Source organism: Diceros bicornis, chromosome 18, assembly GCF_020826845.1.
Source record: "Diceros bicornis minor isolate mBicDic1 chromosome 18, mDicBic1.mat.cur, whole genome shotgun sequence".
Taxonomy (NCBI): Eukaryota; Metazoa; Chordata; class Mammalia; order Perissodactyla; family Rhinocerotidae; genus Diceros; species Diceros bicornis.
In genome coordinates this window covers 55,046,019-55,070,265 of record NC_080757.1, presented here as the reverse complement: position 1 = coordinate 55,070,265, position 24,247 = coordinate 55,046,019, and the positions used below count along the sequence as shown (strand labels likewise).

Genomic DNA, 24,247 nt, shown 5'->3' with positions numbered 1-24,247 from the left:
CTCTATAAAAGCAATTTCCCCGCCTTTGTTTTCTGGATTTGCCTATAGTTTGCTATAGCATGCACATCCTGAATTGCAAAAAACAGGTGAATTTGCTTTTTAATTTGACATATATATATGATAGATAGATACAAAGATACATGCTGTGTATATATATATATATATATATATAATAGATATGTCAAGATATATGCTGTATATGTAGAGAGATATATGCTATGTATATATGCAGTAGATAGATATAGAGAGAGATGCTGTATAGATATATTCTATATGATTAAATATCCCAAGGAAGAAACATAGAAACTATTAATGTTAATTATCTCTGGATAACTGAGGACAGGAAGAATAAGTGTCAACACCAAAGAGGGGTCCTCTACTCGCCACAAAGACAATCCAACAGTCCAGACGCAAGGTGGTAGGAGAGAAAGTGTCTTTTATTATTACAGCTTGCTAGCAAGGGGGAAGATGACAACTAGTGTCCACAGAGAACCCTGTTAAAACTACAAACTTTTGAAGCAGTTATATAGGGCAAATGGGCTGAAAGAAGGAGGGCCTTGGAATGCAACCACCTGGTGTAGTCCTTGAGACGCCGGATCATCCCTCTTCCTTGTCACCAGTGACGGATACCAGCACAGCACTCCTTTCTGGAGGTCATTACATTCCTGAGAAAACTTAAAGAACAAAGTTACTGCCTCACTGCAATAGGGAGGTCTAGGTATATGCCAAGGCTGAGAAAATAGCAGAGCATGCATATTGCTCACAAGCAAGTGTGGACTTATCCAGGCTACATGCAAACTAAAGCAATACTGACTCAGAAGGGGCGGTGGTGGGGGGAGGTCTTGTGGATCAGCGTCATTTATAGTCCCAACATGGTTCCCTTCTACAAGATGGCTTCCCTTATGCTAACTTATGTTAACTTGTGACTACATATCTGTCATAGCTATTTAAGTAGCGCTAACATAAAGAGACTGACTTTTCACTGTATATCCTCCTGTAAATTTGAGTTTTGAATCAGGTAATACATTGCCTAATTTTTTTCTGTGAGGAAGATTAGCCCTGAGCTAACGTCTGTTGCCAATCCTCCTATTTTTGCTGAGGAAGACTGACCCTGGGCTAACATCCATGCCCATCTGCCTCTACTTTATATGGGGTGCCACCACAACATGGCCTGACAAGTGGTGCGTCGGTGCGCGCCTGGGATCCGAACCTGTGAACTCCAGGTTGCCACAGCAGAGCACGAGAACTTAACCACTATGCCCCCGGGCTGGCCCCACATTGCCTAATTTTTAATAAGTAAAATAAAAATCTAGGGGCCGGCCCGGTGGCGCAAGCGGTTAAGTGCGCGCGCTCCGCTGCGGCGGCCCGGGGTTCGCTGGTTCGGATCCCGGGCGCGCACCGACGCACTGCTTGGTAAGCCATGCTGTGGCGGCGTCCCATATAAAGTGGAGGAAGATGGGCACCGATGTTAGCCCAGGGCTGTCTTCCTCAGCAAAAAAAAGAGGAGGATTGGCGGATGTTAGCTCAGGGCTGATCTCCTCACAGAAAAAAATAAATAAATAAATAAAAAATAAAAATCTAAAAGCAAGTAAAATGTAAGTTGCGGCATTTCCTGACAAATCGCCCTAGAGCAAATCTTCTTTGTTCAGGGAAGAGTCACCAGGTTGATGCTTTTCATGATGCAATTATAAGATGTGCATCCACCAGGAACCCTTAAGGAAATCCATAAAAGAACTTTTAAAAAAATCTGGCTTGACAAAGATTGCCTCTCCCAACATCTTTTGGTATGAAGAGCTTCCTGAGAGGGAGTTGGGCAAATTTGTGTAGATTAAGGCAATAAGACTTCTGGGAAAAGAAGATGGAGAGCCAGCTCACTCCCTCACACTGTTGGACCTTCTCTGCAGTATTTGGGATGGTCTCAATGGCGACCTACTGTTGGGAAATGATATTAAGGGCTCCCAAGGGGCAGTCACCATGACAGGTGGTCTACATGGGGAAACTCATCCCTACACCACGCCTTAGAGATTCAGGGGCAGGGGGCTGGGGACAATGTGTGACTAGGACAGAAATACCCCTTGATCTAGCCCCCACTGCCAGCCCGCCCACTTTTGTTGTGATGGTTGTGGTTGTTATAGCAGCTAGCATCAATTATCCTGACTGATACTCTACATATTGCATTTTACAGAGGATTTCTTTCTAATTGGTGGAAATTCAGACTAAATAAAGATTTAAAGCTCACTCCACTTGAGGCAAAAGAGTCCTTCGAATAACCCCTTAGATCTTAGATTCTGTCTTCTACTATGTCCCTCTATGTTTTAAACCATCCTGCAGACGTCGCTCTCTGATTGGAAACCAGATACCTCTAAGAATTACTATACGTCAGGCCTGGAATATGACTGGGCTGAATTCAGTACAAGTCAACAAGTGTTTTTGAGTGCTTACTCTGCACCAGGTACATGACTAACCCCTGTCCACATTATAGGGTCCTACGACACCCTTCACATCCACCTTTCAAATCCTCATGGCCAGGACTCCAAGTTGCGCAGCTCCAGGGAACACCACTTGACACCGTGTTCTGTGTGAAAGATACCACCTACAGTCGTGCTGTGCACAGGCCTCACAGCTGTCTGAGGCCCTCCTGCTATTCCTCCAGGAATTTCATAGTTTACTATCATCTCTCTCACTAGACTGCAAGCTCCTTGAGGACAGGGATGGTGTATCCTTTTCACTGCTGTATTTTCACTGATGCATTTAATAGTACCTACGAGTGTCCAAATACTATTTATGGAACCAATGACTAGATGGATGAATGAGTAAATGAGTGAATATTGCCTTGATTAGAACGTATTGAGGGACCTCCACACCAATGTCTCCTCCTGCTGGGGGGACTATGAAGTTTTTGCAAACATCCCTGACCAAATAGGAACAGGAGCTGGGTTAGAGTGCTTCCTCAGTTTAGAATGTCATTTCCCATAAATAGCAGAAACCTCAACGGTGACTTAAAGACAGTCAGGTTATTTGTGTCATACACCCTGAACTTGGAGTAAGTGGTAACAGCTCCACGTTGAAAAGATGGATATCATATGAAGTATATTCTCTGGCCACAACAGGATGAAGTTAGAAATTAATAACAAAAGTAAAACTGGAAAATTCGCAGATTTGTTGAAACTAAACAACACACTCTTATGCAACCAATGAATTGAGGAAGAAATCATAAGGGGAATTAGAAAATACTTAGAGGGCCAGCCCCGTGGCTTAGTGGTTAAGTGCGCGCGCTCCGCTACAGGCAGCCCGGGTTTGGATCCTGGGCACGCACCGACACACCGCTCCTCCGGCCATGCTGAGGCCGCATCCCACATACAGCAACTAGAAGGATGTGCAACTATGACAGACAACTATCTACTGGGGCTTTGGGGGAAAAATAAATAAATAAAATCTTAAAAAAAAAAAAAAAGAAAATACTTAGAGATAAATGAAAACACAACATACCAAAACTTATGGGATGCAGCAAAAGCAGTGTTAAGGGAGAACTTTATAGCTGTAAATGCTTAAATTAAAAAATGAGAAAAGTCTCAAATCAAAAACCTAACTTTAGGGGCCAGCCCCGTGGCTTAGCGGTTAAGTGCGTGCACTCAGCTGCTGGCGGCCCGGGTTCGGATCCCGGGTGCGCACCAATGCACTGCTTCTCCGGCCATGCTGAGGCTGCGTCCCACATTCAGCAACTAGAAGGATGTGCAGCTATGACATACAACCATCTACTGGGGCTTTGGGGAAAAAAAGGAGAAGGATTGGCAATAGATGTTAGCACAGAGCTGGTCTTCCTCAGCAAAAAGAGGAGGATTAGCATGGATGTTAGCTCAGGGCTGATCTTCCTCACAAAAAAAAAAAAAAAAAAAAGAAAAAAACTGAAAGCTAGCAGAAGGAAGGAAGTAATAAAGATTAGAGCAGAGATAAATAAAATAGAGAACAGAGAAAATAAATGAAACCAAAAGTGTTTTTTGTCATACACCATGAACTTGGAGTAAGCAGTAACAGCAAGAAGAAATGACAGTTATATGTACTTATGCACCTAACAACAGACCATCAAAATATATGAAACAAAACGTGACAGAATTGAAAGGAGAATGTCCTATCCATTATTGAAAAGATCAATAAAATTGACAAACATTTACCTAGATGAACTAAGAAAAAAAAAGAGAAAACTTAAATTACCAAAATCAGAAATTAACAGAAAGTAATTAATAGAATAAATGAATTCAGAAAAACAGCAGGATATGAAGTCAACACACAAAAATCAGTTGCATTTCTATACACTAACAATAAACAATCTGAAAGGGAGATTGTGAAAACAATTCCATTTACAATAGCATCAAAAATAGTAAAACACTTAGGAATTTCCTTAACCAAAAAGTTAAGTCTTTCACAGAATTGTATGATGAAAACTACAAAACACTGCGGAAAGAAGTTAAAGAAGGCATAAATAAATGGAAACATAGCCCATGTCGATGGATTAGAAGACTTAATATTAAGATGTTAGGGGCCGGCCCGGTGGCTTGGCGGTTAAATGCACGCGCTCCACTGCTGGCGGCCCGGGTTCGGAACCCCGGGCGTGCACCGACGCACCGCTTCTCCGGCCACGCTGAGGCCGCGTCCCACATACAGCAACTAGAAGGACGTGCACCTATGAGATACAGCTATCCACTGGGGCTTTGGGGGTAAAAAAGGAGGAGGATTGGCAATAGATGTTAGCTCAGAGCCAGTCTTCCTCAGCAAAAAAGAGGAGGATTAGCACGGATGTTAGCTCAGGGCTGATCTTCCTCACACACACACAAAAATACATATATATATAAAAGATGTCAATACTATCCAGAGCGATCTACAGATTCAATGCAATCTCTGTCAAAATTCCAATTATATTTTTTTCAGAAATAGAAAAACTCATCCTAAAATTCATACAGAATCTCAAGTAACTCTGAATAGCCAAAAAAATCTTGAAAAAGAAGACCAAAGCTGGAGGATTCACATTACCTGATTTCAAAACTTAACACAATAGAGCAATTAAATAGAGTGATGCAGGCGTCAAGTCAGACGTATAGACCAATGAAACAAAATAGAGTTCAGAAGTAAACCCTCACATAGATGGTCAAATGATTTTCGACAAGGAGGTCAAGATTATCCCGTGGGGAAAGGACAGTCTTTTCAACAAATGTTACTGGAAAAACTGGATATCCACATGGAAAAGAATGAAGTTGGTCCCTTACCTAACAGCGTATACAAAAATTAGCTCAGGGGCCGGCCTGGTGGCATAGTGGTTAAGTTCGCGCACTCAGCTTGGGCAGCCTGGGGGTCGCTGGTTCGGATCCTGGGTGCGGACATACTCACCCCTCATCAACCCATGCTGAGGCGGTGTCCCACATAGAAGAACTAGAAGGACCTGCACTGTGATATACAATTATGTCCTGGGGCTTTGGGGAGAAAAAAGAAAAGCAGGAAGATTGGCAACAGATGTTAGCTCAGGACCAATCTTCAAAAAAAAAAAAAGAGCACTGTATTTTCCCGTGGGTCAGGTGACTTTATCATGGCCATGACCTTTAAAAAAAAAAATTAGCTCAAAATGGAGCAAAGACCTAAAAGAGCTATAAAACTCTTGGAAGAAAACATAGGGAAAAAGCTTCACAACGTTGAATTTGGCAGTGATTCCTTGGATATGACCCCAAGGGCACAGGTAATGAAAGAAAAAATAGGCAAATTGGACTTCATGAAAATTTTAAAAGTTTTGTGCATCAAAAGACATTATCAACAGAGTAAAACTGCAACCCACAAAATGAGAGGAAATAGTTGCAAATCATAAATCTAATAAGGGATTAATATCCAGAATATATAGAGAACTTCTAAAAGTTAATTAAAGAAAACAAAACAACCGAATTCAAAAATGGACAAAGCACTTGAACAGACATTTCTCCAAAGAAGGTAAACAAATGGCCAATACGCACATGAAAAGATGCCCAACATCACTAATCATTAGGGAAACGCAAATCAAAACTATGATTAGATACCACCTCACACTCAGTGGGACGGCTACTTAAAAAAAAAAAAAACATAAAATAACAAATGTTGGTGAGGATGTGAAGAAACTGGAAACCTTGTACACTGTTGGTGGGAATGTAAAATGGTATAGCTGCTGCGGAAAACAGTATAGCAGTTTCTCAAAAAATTAAAAATAGATTGACCTTATGGTCCAGGAATTCCATTTCTGGGTATATAGCCAAAAGAATTGAACGCAGGGTCTTGAAGGGATATTTATATACCATGTTCATAGTAGCATTATTCACAATAGCTAATTCACTTGGGAAGCAACCCAAGTGTCTATCAACAGATGAATGGATAAGCAAAACGTAGTCTATACATACAATGGAATGTTATTCAGCCTTTAAAAGTAAGGAAATTCTGACAAATGTTACAAAATGGATGATCCCTGAGGACATTATACTAAGTGAAATAAGCGAGTCATAAAAAGACCAAATACTGTATGATTCCACTTATATGAGGTATTTAGAGTAGTCAAATTCATAGAGACAGAAAGCAGAATGGTGGTTGCCAGGGGTGAGGTGGGGAATGGGGGGTTGTTGTTTAATGGGAACAGAGTTTCAGTTTTACAAGATGAAAAGAGTTATGAGGTGGATGGTGGTGATGGTTGCACAACATTATGAATGTATTTAATACCACTGAACTGAACACTTAAAATGGGTAAGATGGTAAATTTTATGTTATGCGCACTTTACCACAATTTAAAAATTGGGAAAAAAAAAAAAGAAAAAGGAAGCAGGCCAACCAAGAGTGTTTCTTTTAAATGGGCTTCCTGGAAGCCACCCAGCCACACTGGCTTACATCTCACCGGCTGGCACTGTGCCAGATGAAAGATGCTCCCAGATGCAAGATGGCTACAGACAAGCAGCAGGGGTCAGGGTTGGGTCAGCCACATACAGCGTCCATCCGCTACAAGAATTGGCCTGAAACTCAGACAAGCTGCCGACAGCCCATGTCCCGCACCCCCTCACCTCACCCAGCTTCCCTCATCCTCCCAAGCCCGCCGCTGCGGACTTCACACTCACACACCACACAAATGCACCCTCTGTCCTCTGTGTCTGCCCCCTTCAGCTCGCTTAGTCTCTGCACGATAACACCTGTTTATTCACCTGTGACCTGCGTCAGCACCCCCACACCCAGGGCCCCCTACTCCCCTCTACTTGGGGGGAAGGCGGCTCATCTCACATCCACCCCTTTCAAAGTCTTACCCTCGCCTCCCTCCCTGCCACCTCCTGCAGCTCCGGGGCTGTCCGTCCTCCTGGCACAATGCTGCCCGATGGACTCAGGGACCACGGTGAGACATGGATGAGGCCACGCTTCTGCTATGTGCCTACCTCTTAATTCCCACACCCGCACCAACCCAGGTCTATACACTTGACTGGAGAGTTGGGGGTAACTGAGTGCAATTAGAACATTGGAGAAACATATTAAAACTGGATCCTCCGTATGATTGTCACCAGAGCTCCAAGGAAAGGACAGAAGTTAAAGCCTCATGGGGTCTCCTTGCTTCTCTCTGGAGGCTTGTCTTTCTCCCCGCCGCTGAAGCACACACCCACGAGCCCACCCTCCCAGTGTCTCAGGGTTGTCGCCAGCACCGCCTGTGGGACACAATCTCTAGCAGGGCACATTGGCTGGCGACTATACTATTCAAGCTAGAATAGCTGTGTGTGTTAGTTTCTTACTGCTGCTCTAATAAGTTACCACACAACTTAGTGGCTTAAAACAATACAAATTTATTATCATACAGTTCTGAAGGTTGAAATTCCTACAAATGAAGGTGTCAGCTGGACTGTGTTCCTTCTGGAGGCTCTAGGGGAGAATCTATTTCCTTGCATTTTTCAGTTTCTAGAGGCTGCATGCATTTCTTGGCTCATGGCCCCATCCTCCATTTTCAAAGCCAAAGGCGACTCAGACCACACCAGGAAGCCCCCACTCCGTCTCCCTCCCTCTCTTCCCTACTTTACAGCCCAGGTTTGGTCACCCAGAGTGCACTGAATTTGTGCCTGCACTGCTTTAGGGGCCAAGCCTCTGTCATTTTTGGTCACAGCTTCCCCACTTCCTCCTCAGGAGGATGGAGTCCCATCTGCTCGTGTGTGGGGTAGATGAATAGAGAGCAGGTTGCCCACAGCTCCCCTTCAGGTGGAAGCAACCTAGGGCGAGGTGAGAGCATCCTGGGGCTCTGGGGACCTGCACCCACTGGCCTGCTGAGGACACCCAGCCTCTCTGGGCCCTCTCCACACACAGCTGGGCCGCACTCTGTGTGTGTGTGTGTTTCCCCTTTTGCATCTCAGAACACTAGTAAAAAGAGAGAGGAAGTGTTTGGGATGACTCATGCTTGCACTCACACTCATGCAAATAATTAAAAATCTAAAGAGGACACCAACCAGAGCAGTGTCTTGCCACCCTCCGAGGGCCACTTACCCCTTGGAGAATCTTCTGAAAGCTATGGGACTACATTTCAGAGAAAATTGCTCAAAAGGCACAATTTGGTTGTAATGTCAGTGGTCAAAAACCCTTGACTTAAGTGAAATACAGGCCTTGTCTTCAACTGGTGTTTACTTAAAACAGGTCAAAACATTGTTAAGAGTTGAAAGAAAATCCCTGAGATTTCGCACAGCCGAAAGGGCGGCAGGCGTGGCTCTAAGAGACCCCGGGACTGTTTGCAGCGAGTTTAAAATCTCCAGATGGGAAAACTCTGCCACATTTTCCAGCACGGAGGCAATGGCTGTGACTGTCCCTCTCCCACCCAATGATGACGTCTCTCAGGATGTCCCCAACCCCTTGGATCCTCCAAACTTCTCTGTGCTCATTTGGGATCAAAGCCAGGAGCTTTCTTTAACACAGGGTTGCACACCCATAGCAGGTATTGTTTAAATAATTTTTCTCTTGTCTCTTAAGATATTGTAAACTTTATTGATCTCTTATGTTAAAAATAAACCTATCTAAGAGTCCAGAGGAACTGAGGACGCTGCCCACTGCTGGTTCTCGAGCCAGAGGCAAGCCTCTCCTCTCTGGCCTCAGTGTCCTTGTCTGCGAGGTGAGGGGGACCCCATCGTCGGTGCCTCTGCATTCTCCCAGCTCTCTGCCAGCCCTCCCATTCCCCAGCAATCCCAGACACTTCCATGGGGCTGGGATTCACAAAGCTATTCGTAGGGACCATCCTACATGAGCCACGTCTTTTCCTGGAGCCACACGGGACTGGGCTGCTGTCCTGCACACACAGAGCTGGAATGAACCAGAGAAAGAGAGGAAGATGCGACAAGAGCCAGCAGGATGGGAGGGTTTCCCACAGCCCCTCCAGAACCCCATTCCCTCTTGTTCATCCTCAATGAAGCCAGCCAGGATGATGGTGCATGAGGGACAGCCCAAGGGAGCCCAGAGGCCTTGTCGGTCAGCACTGAGGGGACAAGCCTGAGGGCGGTGTGAGTGGGGGCTGAAGGGGGCGGACCTGTGGCCCACAGAGACCTCCAGATGGTGAGGCCGGAGACGCAGGCTTATGTCTTCTTAATCACGCTGTACTCTGGCTCCTTCGTCGGGGACCTCTGGGAGGGAATCCCATTGGCCTCAGAATCCTGACTCTGGGGGTCAAATACCACTGAGGTGTAGTGAAGATCTTCCCTGGGGGCTGCCTGCAGAGAGAGACCTGAGGCTCAGGGAGAGACGGGGGAAGGACGGACCCCCAGCTTGGGGCAGGGAGGGGGGACACCCACAATGATCTTGGAGGGGCTCCAGTGGGGGGCTCCAGCCTCCCCGCTGCCCTGGCCTCGTTCTCTCACAAGGACTGGGTTCTGCACCCTGTCCACCCGACCTGGTCCAGCCACAGCAGAAAGTCCCAGGCCTCAGATCCGGGATCCACTGGGATCCTGGGCCTCACCCAGCGTGTTCCATTCTACAAAGAGGAGACTGAGGGCCCAAGAGGTTTACAGGAATTGGCTGGGCTCCCCCGTGACAGCCTCTGTGCTCCTCTTAATGAAATGTCCTGGGAATGAAGCAGCCCACGGGTCCCTTTTGGGGACTTAGAAAAGTCTGCAGAGGACTCGTGGCCTTCCAGGTAGAGCCCAGGCCAGCCCAGGGGGTCCCGCGTTGGCTCTGATGCTCTATGACTAACTTGCTGGGCTGTGGACACAAGTCCTGGCTTGGACCAAGGGGGAAGGCAAAGGAGTAGGACCAGGCCACAAATCCATTCTGAGATCATGAGTCACCAAGTTAGAACACCAAGGTGTTGCTAGTCCCAGGGCCACATGGCTGTGTGGACATGAGAAAACATCACATGAGGAAGAATTAAGTTAGTCCTTTGCAGGGGCCTTCAGACACTTGGTCAGGAGCCCTCAGAGTGTCACCAGGCTGTGCCAGCTGCTCAGAGGCCCTGGAGAATGGGACCAGGCTCTGGGCTCCCAGACCATACCTCATCCTCACCCAGACAGCTGGCCTGAGGCCGCGCAGGGGCAGGGCGCCCCGGGGACCCAGCAGTGGTGCCAGACTGGATCCCCCATTCCTCCACATGGTGCAGGAACAGCAGCCTGGGTGAATGGTGCCAGGTTGGAAATATCCTAGCGAGTTGGGCCACTTTTCCAGACAGACCAGCAGCTCTGCTGACCCGTCACCCTGATGCCAGCCCTCCATGGCATCACACGGCATATCTGGGATGGCTCGATTGGCTCACAGGCCAAGGGACTTGGAGGTCTCCCCATGCAGCTCCCGGTCTGATGCTTAAGTCTCTCCCCCATCTTCTCCACCAACTGGTCCCCTGGCCTCTGCCTGAACTCTTCCACTGACAGGTGGGTCTCCACCCTGGGGGGCAGCCTCTTCCATTACTCCACTTTACAGTGGCTGTGCCTAAGCGCTGACCTACAGGGGCTCGTTGATTAAAATCTTAAAAGCAGAGGTGACACCAAAGAGATGATGGAACCAAAACAGTGAGAAATCACAGGTTTTAACATTGGCTGTATGGTATATAGTAGGTGCTTAATAAAAGCTGTACTTTATTGACTATCAGGACCATATTCACTGGCTATCCCCTTAGCCCCTCCATCTCCCACCCCACACTCCAGCCACAATGACACCAAGCCCTGCTAAGGACATCTGCTCTGGCAAAATCTTCACTTGCCTCATTTTCTGTGTGGCCCTGTCCTGCAGAGGCATAAGATCACCAAGTCTGCACCTCACTTCCCTCTCTCCCCACTGCCACCTTAAGGTCCTCCCATTCTGGGAGCCAGGCCCTCGTACTCACCACGGTGCTGTATACCATCTCCTCCTGGCTCCGTTGCACGGGCTCTTCCCGAAGGGGACACATCTGCAGCTCCAGATTCACATAGCAGGGCTCACTGGGGTCAGCAGCCTGGGGTGGGCAGGGGGTGTGGGGGCTTGGCTGGTGTCCATGGAGCCCCGCTGTGGTCCAGCCCAGAGGGCCTCTCTCCCTGCTTCTCTGCAGACATCTTCCCCTTCCCTTTATGCCCCAGCCCCAGCCTTCCCACCCTGCCTCCTCCGTCTCCTACTCTGGTCCCCTCTGGGAGGTATTTGAATGCTCCCCAGGTCAGTAGCCTCGCTGGGAGAACCGTCTCTCATTCCACTTCCCCTGGGGGGAGTGGACAGACTGGCCAAAGCTCTCAATGAGACCCAGTGACCAGATCTCCCAGGCAACATTCTTCCTGCTCTGGGAAAGCACCCCTTTCCATTCATCAATGATCCATACAGACCTCCACTGGCCGATGGGAATATCCAACCCTCAACATCCCCTGTGCTTCCCCCCAGCCACCCCGACACACCTCTTGCTGTAGCCTTTCTTACCTGACTGGGGTTCTGGAGTGGCTCTGGATTCTCACCAGCTAAAGAGACAAGAGGAGAGTAAAGAGATTGAATCCCAGAAAAAGGGCAGGGATGGGATCCCTACCATCCATCTGAAGAAAGATCTTTCCCTGCAGACTTCAGCTCTGGGGACCTATCACTTCAGGTCTGCAGCACAGTAGGAACTCAAGGGTTTGTCGAACGAGCAAATTAGTGAATGAGGAAATGAATGAATGAATGAATGAGTGAGTGAGTGAATAATTGAACCGAGCAGGAAGGCTCCAGCGTGGGGAGAGGGACCAAGAAAGCTAGTTCTCAAAACAGTCACTCAGGAAATGTGCCCAGGTGGGAGAAGACAGGAAAGGAAGGACTCCCATTTAAGAAGACCTGTCGGCAAGATGAGAAAGTTCTGGAGATCTCCTTCACAACAATGTGAATATACTTGATACTACTGAACTGAAAACCTAAAAATGGTTAAGATGGCAAATTTTAAGTTATGTACTTTTTGCCACAATAAAAAAAAATGCAGATCTGTAGGCCCCACCCCAGATGTACTCAATCAGAAATGCTGGCGATGGGGTTCAGCAATTTGTGTTTCAACAAGCCCTAAAAAAGCTAAAAAGCTAAAAAGGAACTGCCCTTGCAGAGACCTAGAATGGCATCAAACCATGAGAAATCACTGGGGTCATCCGCTCCCACCCCTTGCCTAGGGGTCTGCCCCTCACAGACAGGAGGCCCTGTCAGCTCCGAGGGACCACAGCTCAGGCCACACAACCTTTGCTCTTGGCACCTGCAGCATTGCCCTGCGGGGGTCCTGGCTCTGAGCACAGCTCTGTGCGCCCCTGGCCCTTTCAACCCGGGGCCCCAGGAGCAGGTGGGCAGTGGGTGATGCACACACCCTGGCCAGGCAACCCCCGAGTCCACTGCACTAGATGCCACAGGAAGAGACACTGTCCGCCCCTCAGGGAGCCCCAAAGTCAAAGGTGAGATACCCACAGTCAGGAGACACAAGACCACCCGTGACGGAAGTGTTTGTTGAGCCCTATCAGTTGACTTAAAAGAAAATGCAACTGGATGCTCTGAAGCGTGAACACATTCTGTTCCAAATGCCGCATGCCAGCTCCACGCCACCCTCCCTCTCCTCGGCTGGGACAGCTGCTCTGATGGGAAGGAGGAAAGACGCTGGTGGGGAAGAGATGGGAGTTCATCGCTGGGGGAGGAACACGGCATTGAGAAAGTTCGGCAGTAGCCAGCTGGATGGGAAACTGGACTGGAGCAGGGGAGGGAGGGCCAGGATATTGGAACGGGAAGCCCTTCTCCTGCCACAGAGGCTCAGTTAAACAAGGCGGAATCCCACACACACACCGGTACCCTCTGCAGTCAGGAGTTTTTAGAATAATGTTTAATAGCAGGGAAAATCATACAATATGTTAAGTGTAAAACAGAACAGGTTTAAAAGAGGGATTATGGTGTGAAGCAAACATTTTAAGAAATCATATCTGCATAAACAGGCATCAAGAAAAGACTGGAAGGACGTAACTCAAATGTCAGTGGTTGGTTCCCCCGGGGGATGGGAGTTTACATATTATGGGGAATTTATTTCCTTCTTTGTGTTTTTACTTATTTTTTGAATTTTCTGCAGCAATTACATATCCCTTTTTTGAAAGGGGAGGCTTTCTGGGTGAAAGGGCACCATGGAGACCACTGGGAGCCACAGATCTGAGGCAATCCCGGCTGGGAAAATCCCCGTGTGGTCAGCAGCGTCCAGACGTGGGCTGAAGTTGAGAAGGAGGGTACCCAAAAATGATATGGGAGGGGCAGCGGGGAAGAGGAAGTGGTTTTCTCTCTGTACGTCAATCACAGGTATGCTGAGGCTGATTTCTCTCCTGAGGGCCTGAGCCATGCTCCAGGGAGAGACTGGGCCTCACGGTGGGGCTGGAGGTGAGAGTGTACAACTGTGGTCCCCGGCCCGGCCCCCAGCACACACCAGCTCCCTGTGAGCTCTGCAGCTGTGGGGAGAGCAGCCCCGTCTCCTCCCACCCCAATCTGACCGCAGCCTTTGGAAGGTTTAGCTTCGGTGACCGTGGACAAACGTTCCCCTAAGAACCCTCTGCTCACGGAGTCAAGAATTCTTAGGACAAGAGGGAAACATAAGGCTCACACTCCATCTCAGGCAGAAATCTGGTCCCCTACAGGTGACAGCTGGGCCTCCAGCCAGCAAGAGAAGGCCACGACTCCGTGTGCCCCTCTGTTGTTCCCCTGTTAAATTCACTCACCAAGCGTGCAGCGAGCACCTACTTACTGAGAGCCAGACAGGGTGCTGGGTGCACCAAATGTGTTCTTTCTTTTAATCTGAGCCAGAGGAGAGTGACTGGACCGCAGGATGCATGGAGCTTCCTGGGGTTCCCGTTGTGGGTGGAGATATTAAATAATACGTTAATTCAACACATACTGATTGTGCATCTCCTCAAGTCATGGTCCCTGATCTCAAGGAGTTGCAGAGCTGGTGGGGAGGCAGGCGAGGAAGCAGGCAGTGGCAATCTGGTGTGAAAAGGGCTGTGGGGTATACCCAGGAGGGGCCCCCAAGCTACTATTTGGGGGGCCAGGTAAAGGTCCCAGAGGAAGGACGGCCTGAGGGCAGCCCTTAGGGCCCACCAGGAGTGAGCCCAGGAAAGAGGGCAGGGGAGGCCCTCCGGGGGCCCAGAGCAAATGCAGAAGGGGAGACTGAGGCCATGGCTCTTGCCAAGTGACAAGAAGTTGGGAACAGCTGCCTGTCATGGGCAGGAGGGGTGGGCAGGGCCAGATCATGGAGAGCCTTGATCGTCCTTAGGGGCCTGGACTTTTGAGGGTGTGGGAGGTCACGGAAGGGTTTTAAACAAAAGAGGGACACTGCTTCACAGGTAACCGCCCCAGGCCCCACCATGGGAGGAAAGGTCTCCTAGGAAGCCACTGCTCACAGCCTGTGTCTGCCATACCAGGGACACCTCCTCTGGGGTCTTCCCTCTAGGGTCAACCAGGCTGAGTGGTCTGAGGGTGTGCATTCGGTACTAATTCTGGAGAACAAGGACACAGAGCATCAAAGACTAGAGGGTGTAGTCAGGGCCCGTCCATCATGGGGGCAGGAGTGAGGGAGCTAACTCACCTTTGATCCGTCTCTGAACCATTCTCCAGGCCAGCAGTGAGGTCCCCCCCAACAGAAGCAGCAGAACTGCTAACAAGGAAAGCAGCACTTGGAGCCTAGAGGCGAGACACAGGATAGTGTGGGGTGGTCTTGGGGATCTCCCTTTCCCTCTGTTGTTTCCAAATAAGGTCGCATTTAAAAAGTAGATAGAGGGGCCGGCCCTGTGGCTTAGCCGTTAAGTGCGCGCGCTCCGCTACTAGCGGCCCGGGTTCAGATCTGAGCGCGCACCGACGCACCGCTTCTCCAGCCATGCTGAGGCCACATCCCACATACAGCAACTAGAAGGATATGCAGCTATGACATACAACTATCTACTGGGGCTTTGGGGGGGGGGGGGAAAGAAAAAAAAAAAAGTAGATAGAACAAAGTCTCCTTTCTACACATCCTGCATCTACCCAATTTCCCTCACATACACATACATGGTATAACTTAAGACCCTTCCAGAAGCTCTTCATTCAGGTACAAGAAAATATGAATGCACATTGTTTTCCTCCTTTTTTCACACAAAGGAGGCATAGTATAAACACTAGTTTTTTACTTAACAATATATCTTGGAGATCTTTCCATGTCAGTATGAAAAGAAGTCCCTCCTCTTTTTTTCACAGCTGCATAGTATTCCATTGCATGGATGGATCATAATTTATTTAACTCTTCCCCTTTAAGAGGCACTTCCTCCAGTCTTCTGCAATTACAAAAATCGCTGCAAACAATCTCCTTGTAGCTCCACCACTGCACACTTGGACGAGAAACACAGATTTACTGGGAAGCTGACACAGCTTAGGGTTTGGACCCCTCACTTGCTTGGGCCCCTTCTATCATATCTAGTTTTCATTCATAATGTTCTGGTCTTTTTCTTAAAGATGCACCTCCCATCCCCCCAAATTGCACAGGCTTCAAGCCCCACAAAACCTAGCTCTGACCCCCACACATGTATCTGCAGAGTCAGTTTCTGCAAGTGGCATGTTTGGGGCCTGAATCTCACCTTGCCTGATATTAAGATTGTCACTCGGGTTGGCTGGAAGCCGGTGGAAGGGCTTTGGGGGTGTCATATAATAAAGAATCTGACTGGCCTTTGCCCCTGGCTGCTGGAGGGAGGCTCTAGATCCTAGGAATGTTCCCAGTAGAGGAGTGTCTTTGTTCCCCATGAGCCCCTTGGATCACACCGAGTTTATGCTAAGAGATGAGATGACTCGGGATGGGGACTGGTCACCAGAAAGACCAACCATGTGATCAGAGATTTGGGGCTCTGAGCCAGCCTTCAGGAAGTGGAGGGGGCTGGGGACTGAGTTCCACCATGCGGCTGATGATTCAATCAACCGTGCCTATGTAATCATGCCAAAAAAGCCTTTGGACCCCCAAGCTTGGAGAAGCTGCCTGGTTGGTGAACACATCACTGCCCCAGGAGGGTGACGTGTCCTGGGCACGGAAACTCTGCGTCCAGGACCCTCGCAGACCTCGCCCTACGTGTCTCTTCACTTGGCTGGTCCTGACCTTTATCCTTCATGATAAAACCATAATTGTAAGTATAGCCCTTTCCTGTGTTCTGAGTTCTCTAGACAATTGCCAAACCCAAGGGGGTCATGGGAACCCCCAAACTTGTAGCCAATTGGTCAGAAATGCGATGGCCTGGGAATCCCCAAAGTGCTCTGGCATCTGAAGTCAGGCGGTCTTATGGGCCTGAGCCCTTCACCTGCAGGGTCTGTGCTAACCCCAGGCACTCAGTGCCCGAGCCAGGTGGTGTCAGTATAGAGAGTCTGTGAACCCCAGAAATGGTTTATGATGGCATGTATTTTCTGGGAAGAGAGTCTATAAATGTTGTCAGATTCTCCTGGGGATCTGTGACCCAGGTCACAGAATCTGGTCACAGAATCCAAAGGTCGAGAATCACGAATTTAGAAGGAAGAAGCTAAGACTTCGGAATCACATAAACCTGGGCTGGAAGCCCAGCCTGCCTCCTGTAGCTACATGACCCGGCAAATCACTCAACCTCTCCGTGCTCGGTTCACTAGTCTGTAAAATGAGGGTAGTGACGGTACAGGGTTGCAGCGAGGAGCTATGAGAACACTCACGTTAAGGTCCTGGGCACGGGCCTGGTAGGATAGCATCAGCTCTCATTAACTGTTACTTTTCTTCCATCCACCCCCAGCTTCTCCCCAGCTGAGCCCTCTTTCGGGGCCCAGGGCAGGTCCAGTGCGGCCTCAACAACCCAGGCTAGGAGACGGAGACTGCGGCTTCCAGCCTGGGCCTGGCACAAAGGGAGCCAGAGGCCCCCACCCGGCCCGGGGAGGAGGTGCCTGCCCTGAGCTCCTCCTGAGGAGGAGGCCCCCCTCTGGGACACAGGGACTAGGGCGCCTTACCCCCAGCCCCGGGTCTGCTGCAGTTCCTCCTGGCTGCTTGTGCTGCGAGTGGCACTCGGGGTGGCTGGGGTGGTGGTGGCCAGGGTGGTGGTGGCCGAGGTGGTGATGGCCGAGGTGGTGATGGCTGAGGTGGTGATGGCCGAGGTGGTGATGGTCGAGGTCTTGGCTACAGAGATACTTGTGGGCGGGGCTGACTTTGGTGCTGGTGCAGAAACACAAGTCAGAGTCAAGAATCTCCCTTCTGACTCTCTCACCACTCACCAAAACCTTTTTGTTTGACTTTACACAAAACACTCACTCAGGAAAGGGGCAGGACGGAGGACCTGTGGCCAAAGTCTCCCCAGGACTCTCCTGGGCCAAGGGAGAATTTCCGAATAGGACACTAGTATCACCCGCAACAGTCTTGATATCATCCTGCCGAGGAGGGTCAGGGCCCTGCATAGAGCCCCTAAGTCACCTCAGCACCCCCAGTCTCATCCCCCTCCAGCCACAGCTGCACGCTGCCTGCCAGAGATGTCTGTCTGAACTGCAATTCTCAACATTCCCCCAGGCGGCTCTGGGTTTCTGCGGGGCTGACCCACAGCGCCCTCCTCTCTCCTTTGCACACTCTGCTCCCTCTCTTGGCCTGCTCTTCGCCTGACAAGCACCTTCCCATCCCTCAAGACCAGGCAGAGGTGCCAGCTGCTCCAGGAGGCCCCCTGACTCACTCACTCCCTTCCTCTCTCTCTCTCTTGCGCACACACACACACACACACACACTCATAGTTCGCTCCAAGTCTCTGATCTGATTGCTGCCTTGGCTATTCCGGCCTGAGCCTCTTCAGGTGGCCCTGGTGCTGGTATAAGGGGAGCAGGTGTGTACAGCTCACCTGGGAACACAGACACCTCTACCTGGAAGACGGGGTCACGGAAAACTCCCAGCCACGATGCATCGATCCCACACCCGTATGAGCCTTCATCATCCTCTGTGAGCCTCTGCAAGGTCACTGTGAAGGTGAGATTTGCAGGATGGTCCCTGATGGACACGCGGCCGCTCCTCACTGCTCTCTCTGACTCTGTGGTCTCCACAATCTTCTTCTTCCATGGTGGAAAATATGACTTTTTGTACCAGTATTTGTTATTATCTGTGTATTCCTTCTCGTACCGACACTGCAAGCTCAGGGATCCCCCCACGGTGCCTGTCACGGTCCTGGGGCCCCTCAGAGACAAAGAGCCTGGAAAACACAGCCGAGTCCCAGCCCCTCACCAGATGGGCCTGGGTCCAGGACTCCCTGGGGGTCACCTCCCCGCAATCCCCCCATCTCACATCAGCTGCGCCCCATCAGCCAGATCACAACTTGAGTGTCCTTCACTTCCTCTCTGTCACCCCCAAGACTTTGATCACAGCAGCCCCTTCCTCCAGACCCTAACCTCCCTGCCTGCTGCCCTTCCCACCCCTTACCGACCCCTCCCACTTCCATGCTTGTCAGGACCGTAATAACTCGCCCCCAAGTGCCCTGCTCTCCCCTGCAGGCCACCCCTAGCCCTGAGCATCTCGGTAATGTGAAGAACTGCTCATAGACCCGTCTGTTCCCACGAAGGCAATATGAATAGGGCCAAAAGCGGGCTGCCAAGAAGTTCACAAAAACACCGGACACGCTTGGTAAACTTTGTGGATAAAAAATCATTCCCACACACAAAAGGTCGACTGATGACAGCCTTCTTTTCCTCCTGGGCCTTACTTCCGTTTGCCCAGCTCCTACAGACTTAATTTTCAAGGAAGCTCGCTCTTTGTTTCCAAGATTTATGTCTGCATTTTCCCACAAGTTCTCAGAGAAAGAGCTAGGAGAGGAAGATGCGTGTGAAGCTAACGCTGGCCACAAAGCATAGGACGCACCTGCCCTGGGCACTGTGTGTGCAGCCCCTCACCACCCTCACAACTCTGTGGTCAGACCCCCAAGTTGGTGTGTGGAGGAGGTGTGGCTGGCTCTCTTTTCCTAGAGTTAGAACCCCTTAATTTTACTCGCTTTTTCAGGTTCTTAAAGCCCTCACTTGAAGACTTTGAGACCATTCAAATGTGGCTCCAGGAAAGCAGGGGCCTTCTTCTTGTATCTTCCATGTCTACAAGCGCCTGGTGCATAGTAGGTTGGCAATAAATACTTCAACATGAGCGCCTCCCCCACCCCATCCTGGGTCTACGTCCATGGTTGCCCACAGCTGACCACAAGCTCCCATCAGTCCCTCTCCCAGGGGCCCATCAGGACCTCCTCTCCTGGCCTGAGTGTGCAGGTGCCCTGCAGAGAAAGCCTTCCCAAGCTCCGTCACAGGTGTGACGTTTACTGAGATGCTCTGTAGTGATTGTCAAGGTGAAGTGGAAAGGACAACAGAAGAATCTGGGTTCATGTTTCACCTCTATTACATATCAGCTGTGTGTTCTGAGGCAAGTTACTTAACCTCTCTGAATTTCAGATGCCTCATCTGTAAAGTAGTGATCATTCATAGGCCTCATTTGGCATTTGGGAGCATTGAATGAAATAATGGGTGTAAAATGCCTGGCAAATAATATTAGGTTGAACCATATGAAATTGCTGATATTCAACTGTTTTTGACCAAGAACACAGGAATTTCATAAGATTCAATCTAACAAAAATAGATAACCCTCTGTCTAGCCAAATTAAGAAATGAAAAGAGAAAATAACCACAGATACAGAGAAAATGAAAAGAATCAAGATGGTACTTTGCAGAAATTCTCTCCATGAAAATGTGTGACTCTGGATGAATATGTGATTTTCTAGAAAAACGTAAGTCACTAAAATTGACACATATCAAGTGCTTAATAAATAAATATCTGTTCCAGCCTTCCTTCATCCAAGATGCTCTTCCTGGTCCCCATGTCCTTCCTGGATTCCCTACCTCTCCTCAGCCGTGAAAAAAGAAGAAAGTCATCTTTCTCTGCCTGGGTCTTTGCTCCCTTCCCTGATCTGGCTGACCCCATCATCCCCACCCACACCACCCACCCTGTCTGTCTCTAGTGTCTCACTTCCTTTCACGTGCTCACTCCGTCTCTCTCTGTGTGTCTGTCCCTCTTGCTCTGTTTCTATCTGCGTCTCTCTCCCTGTCTGTCTCTTTTTCTGTCTCTTTTTCTTTCTCTTTCTCACTCTCTGTCTGTCTGTCTGTCCTTCTCTCTCTCTCTGTCTCTCTCTGTGTCTGTCTGTCCTCTCTCTCTCTGTCTCTGCCTCTCTGTTTTTCCGTCTCTCTTTCTCTCTCCTGACTCACTTTTCTCCTCTTAGCAACAACAAAAATAAACCACCCTTTTGAGGACATCCTGTATCTGAAATCTTGGGTGAAAAAATGTCACCATTTCTCCCAAAAGATTTTGCACCTGTGAAGGTGACATTGTAACTTAGAGATGAGGGGGTCAGAAAACCTTCAGCTCACTGTCCCACTGACCTGGAACACTAGCACTTATGTACCATCCTCCCCATTTTGCTTCTCTCTGCTTTCACTGGTCCAACACTTATCACTGCCCGGCTGCCCGCTGAGCAGAAACCAGGAGACAAGAGACCACTTGGGTCAGGGGCCTCACTATTTCCAAACCTCTTCTACCAGGATGTTCCTCTGTTGTCCTAATGTTTTACTTTTGGACCACAAAGTTTCATCCCACTAAATCCAAGATAAAGGAGTGAATCCTCGGACTCAAGAAGTCAGGAGAGGAGCACGTGTGTACACACCCAACCCAGGAGGAAGGAAAGAGTAAAGCCAAAGCAGAAGTTGGTGAATTAGGAAACAGAAAAACGGTGGAATTAGTACGTACACTAAAAAGCTGATTTTTCTTTTGGGAGAGACAAACGAAATAGACGTTCTAGTGGGTGGCCAAATCAGGAAAAAAGAAGACACACTTGCAAAATTAAAAAGAAAAATAACCAGGGTAATTTGCAAGTCTCTACAAATAAGTCTGTAAACTTGGATGAAACTGATGATTTTCTACGAAAATATAAATTACCACTATTGGCCCAGAATAGGTTTTTTTTTTAATGTAGACCAATAATGATGAGCGGTAGCAAAGAGTCCTTTCCAGATGACAACTGTGTAAGGTGACGTGGTAATCAGGTCTCAATGTTTACGTATATGAAAACATCAAGTGTACACTGTAAACATACACAATTTTTATTTGCTATTTATACTTCAATAAAGCTGGGGGGAAATGCAAAAAAAAAAAGAGTTATTTCCCTTCCAAAGAAAAAAAAATTAAACCTAGTTTCACAAGTTAGTTCTCTCAAACCTTCAAGGAGCAAACAATTCCAATTTTATTTAAACATTTTCAGAGAATATAGAAAGAGGAAAACCTCTCTAATTCTTTCCATGAAGTCAGTATAATATATCGAGACTAAAATCCAGCTGACTCTCTTAGTATAATTCACCATCTTAATAGTTCAAAGGAGGAAAAAAAATCATCTCTGTAGATAACGAAAAAGCACCTGACACTTGCTGCTGTTGTTTTTAAAAACACTCCATGAATAGACACAAGTGGACGCCTTCTTCACACTTACTGGGAAACAGTGGACACCTGCCTAGTCAGGGATGAGGCAGGGACGACCACTGCCGCCTCGGTCCTGAGCATCATTCTGGCTGTACCAGCCTGCGATCACTGAGAGAAAGAAACAAGACAGATGGACATCGGAAATGAACCGAGAGCTCAGTCAGTGCAGATCCCGTGAAAACACAAGAACACCGGAGAAGTCAACAGACAAACGAGTGGGAGAGGATGACCGGTTTCCAGATTAATACACAAAAAGTCATAGCTTTCCTATAGGCAACCAGTTAGCAAATAGAATCAAAGAAAACATGCAATTTAGCAAAACAACCAAAAAGATATTTAAAAAAATATCCTAGGAATAAACCTAATCAGACTGCAGGACCTGATTGAGGAGAGCTGTGAAAGCTACTGAAGATAAATCGGTGGGAAGAATTTATCTTCTCCCTGGAGAAAGTTGAATGCCTTCCCTTCCCAGAGTTTCTCTGCTCCCTGCTTCCTCCTCACCCCTTCCCCTCCCCTCTGTCCCCATCTCCTAATCTTATATCTTTCCCATTTAAATCCTTGTAATGCACAAACCATATACCTACTTTATAATTGCTACAATAATCACACTCCTGAGTATGTTAGCAATTTTAATACTCTTACGTGACGGAGGTCGCCTTCCTTGTGCTTTCAATCGCCTTTTTAATATCGTTTTAACTATTGCCCTATTGTCCTTACCCGCCCCCTCAGGTGGGCTCAGCGGCCACTCTCCCACCCACCCTGCTGTGTCCTGCCTCTCTTCTTTCTGTAACAATTCATCCAAAAACCTCCCGCAAAGCCCCTCCTCCATGCCCACCCTTTTGCCCCACACTCCACTGTGGCTCATCCAAGGTCAAGAGGGCGCAGAAGGAGAGACAGACCCTCAGTCCTCCCCTCCTGGGGCTGTGGTCCTTCCGTCTGTCCATCTTACGTGGTGGACAGAGCACACCCCATTCTGAGCTCTGTACGGAGGCCAAAGTCAGGATGCTTCACGTAACACCTCCCCTGCAGCCCCATCTCTCACACCCCCCTCCCTCCCGCGGACCCTCCCCGGGCAGAGTTTTAGTCCAGGGCAGCCCCTCACCTGGGACCCAGAGAAGCAGCAGAGCTGAAGGCAGCCACGCAGCCCTGCCCTGCTGGGTCATGGCTCCAGCACGGACATCACCGACTGCCGCACCAGGCCCCAGGGGAACCCGAGGCTTCAGTCCCCTCAAGGAGGAGGGTCAAGTCTCCATGGCTTCCACTTCTGCTTTTCTTTGTGCCCCGCTGCTTCCTTGTTCAGCTTCTTTTCGATTCTGCTCCTAGAGCTGGTCAGAAAATGGAAACGCTGAGGGAGCAGAGCTGCCAGTGGCCGAGACACCCCTGGGCCCGTGCACCCTCCTACTTCATCCCAGCTGAGACACAGGTTCCGTGGATATTTCCAATGAGGAGACCACCCCCTCCTCCCCCCACAGCTCCCAGACCTGTGCCTCCCCCTCTTTCACATCCCCCAAGACCGCAGGGCCAGGTTTCCTTCCAGGCAGGCCCAGTAACTGCTCCCGTTTCCTTGTGGTCCCCATGTTTTGGTAAACATCATCTGTCTCCTTTTGAAATGCTAACAGGACGACCTATGCAATTAAATGAAGGAATGTATGAACCAATTTTACTTAAAGGGAACATATTACACTATTGTCAGGGTCTTATTAAGGCACTTAGAAAAAATGAAAAGCTGGTAACCAGTTCCTTTTGATACTGGCTCAACACAAGGTTGACATGAGGGAAGCCATACTGTAGAAAAGAAACCCTATTGTAACTTTGAATGACCTCTGACTAACTAACGCAGCTGGATATGCACCCTCCAGGAGATCTACCTGCTCTGTAGATTTTATCACCCCTGCCTGTGCATGTACCTGTACATGTATCGCATGTACGCGATAAGACAATAACTTTGTTCTTTTGAGTTCCTTAGGAATGTGATGACCCCAGGACAGAGAGTCTATCTGGTGTGGCCACTCCCAGTCTGTAACACCAGAGGCTCAACATTCCTAACCCCCGCCCCTGTAACCCACAGGCCTATATAACTGCTTCAAGATTCTGTGCACCCCTTAAGATGGTTCTTTCAGACATCTTGCTAGCAAGCTGTAATAAAATGCCCTTTCTCTGCCACCATCTTGCCTCTTGACGATTGGTTTTTGTCTTGCAGCGAGCAGATCACGCCCTTTGTGTGGTAACACTTACACAGCGAGTTCCTGGGAGACAAAGACCTCAAGAATCATGGACTACAACCTGGGACTTTGTTTATTGGAAAAGGCATCAAATAAA

The 24,247-nt window shown here is 48.7% G+C and overlaps 1 protein-coding gene across 6 annotated transcripts; it reads right to left on the bottom strand.

Annotated features, from left to right (window-relative positions):
• Nucleotides 1-428: 428 nt before the first annotated feature.
• On the bottom strand, nucleotides 429-23,215 carry CD300A (CD300a molecule). Of its 6 annotated transcripts, none has more exons than XM_058561504.1 (8): nucleotides 23,031-23,210; nucleotides 18,279-18,623; nucleotides 17,410-17,611; nucleotides 15,014-15,108; nucleotides 11,875-11,912; nucleotides 11,318-11,425; nucleotides 9,553-9,716; nucleotides 8,981-9,312 (listed from the first exon to the last, which is right to left on the bottom strand). In XM_058561504.1, the coding sequence occupies exons 1-7, from the start codon at nucleotides 23,089-23,091 to the stop codon at nucleotides 9,582-9,584; spliced, it is 984 nt and encodes a 327-aa protein (XP_058417487.1). In that variant the 5' UTR covers nucleotides 23,092-23,210; the 3' UTR covers nucleotides 8,981-9,312; nucleotides 9,553-9,581. The 6 variants fall into 6 exon arrangements, 4 of the variants coding, with proteins under 4 accessions (XP_058417483.1, XP_058417484.1, XP_058417487.1 ...); XR_009222749.1 differs by lacking the exon at nucleotides 8,981-9,312 and adding an exon at nucleotides 10,196-10,332 and having other exon boundaries at nucleotides 9,638-9,716; nucleotides 23,031-23,213; XM_058561500.1 differs by lacking the exons at nucleotides 8,981-9,312; nucleotides 9,553-9,716 and adding an exon at nucleotides 429-674 and having other exon boundaries at nucleotides 23,031-23,215.
• Nucleotides 23,216-24,247: the final 1,032 nt, after the last annotated feature.

Coding starts and splice junctions, on each gene's coding strand:
- CD300A (XM_058561500.1), bottom strand. CDS start 23,091: ATGACCCAGCAGGGCAGGGCTGCGTGGCTGCCTTCAGCTCTGCTGCTT. Junction 18,624..23,030: donor GCTGCTTCTCTGGGTCCCAG/GTGAGGGGCTGC, acceptor TGTGTTTTCCAG/GCTCTTTGTCTCTGAGGGGC. Junction 17,612..18,278: donor AGAGGTGTCTGTGTTCCCAG/GTGAGCTGTACA, acceptor TTTCTGCACCAG/CACCAAAGTCAGCCCCGCCC.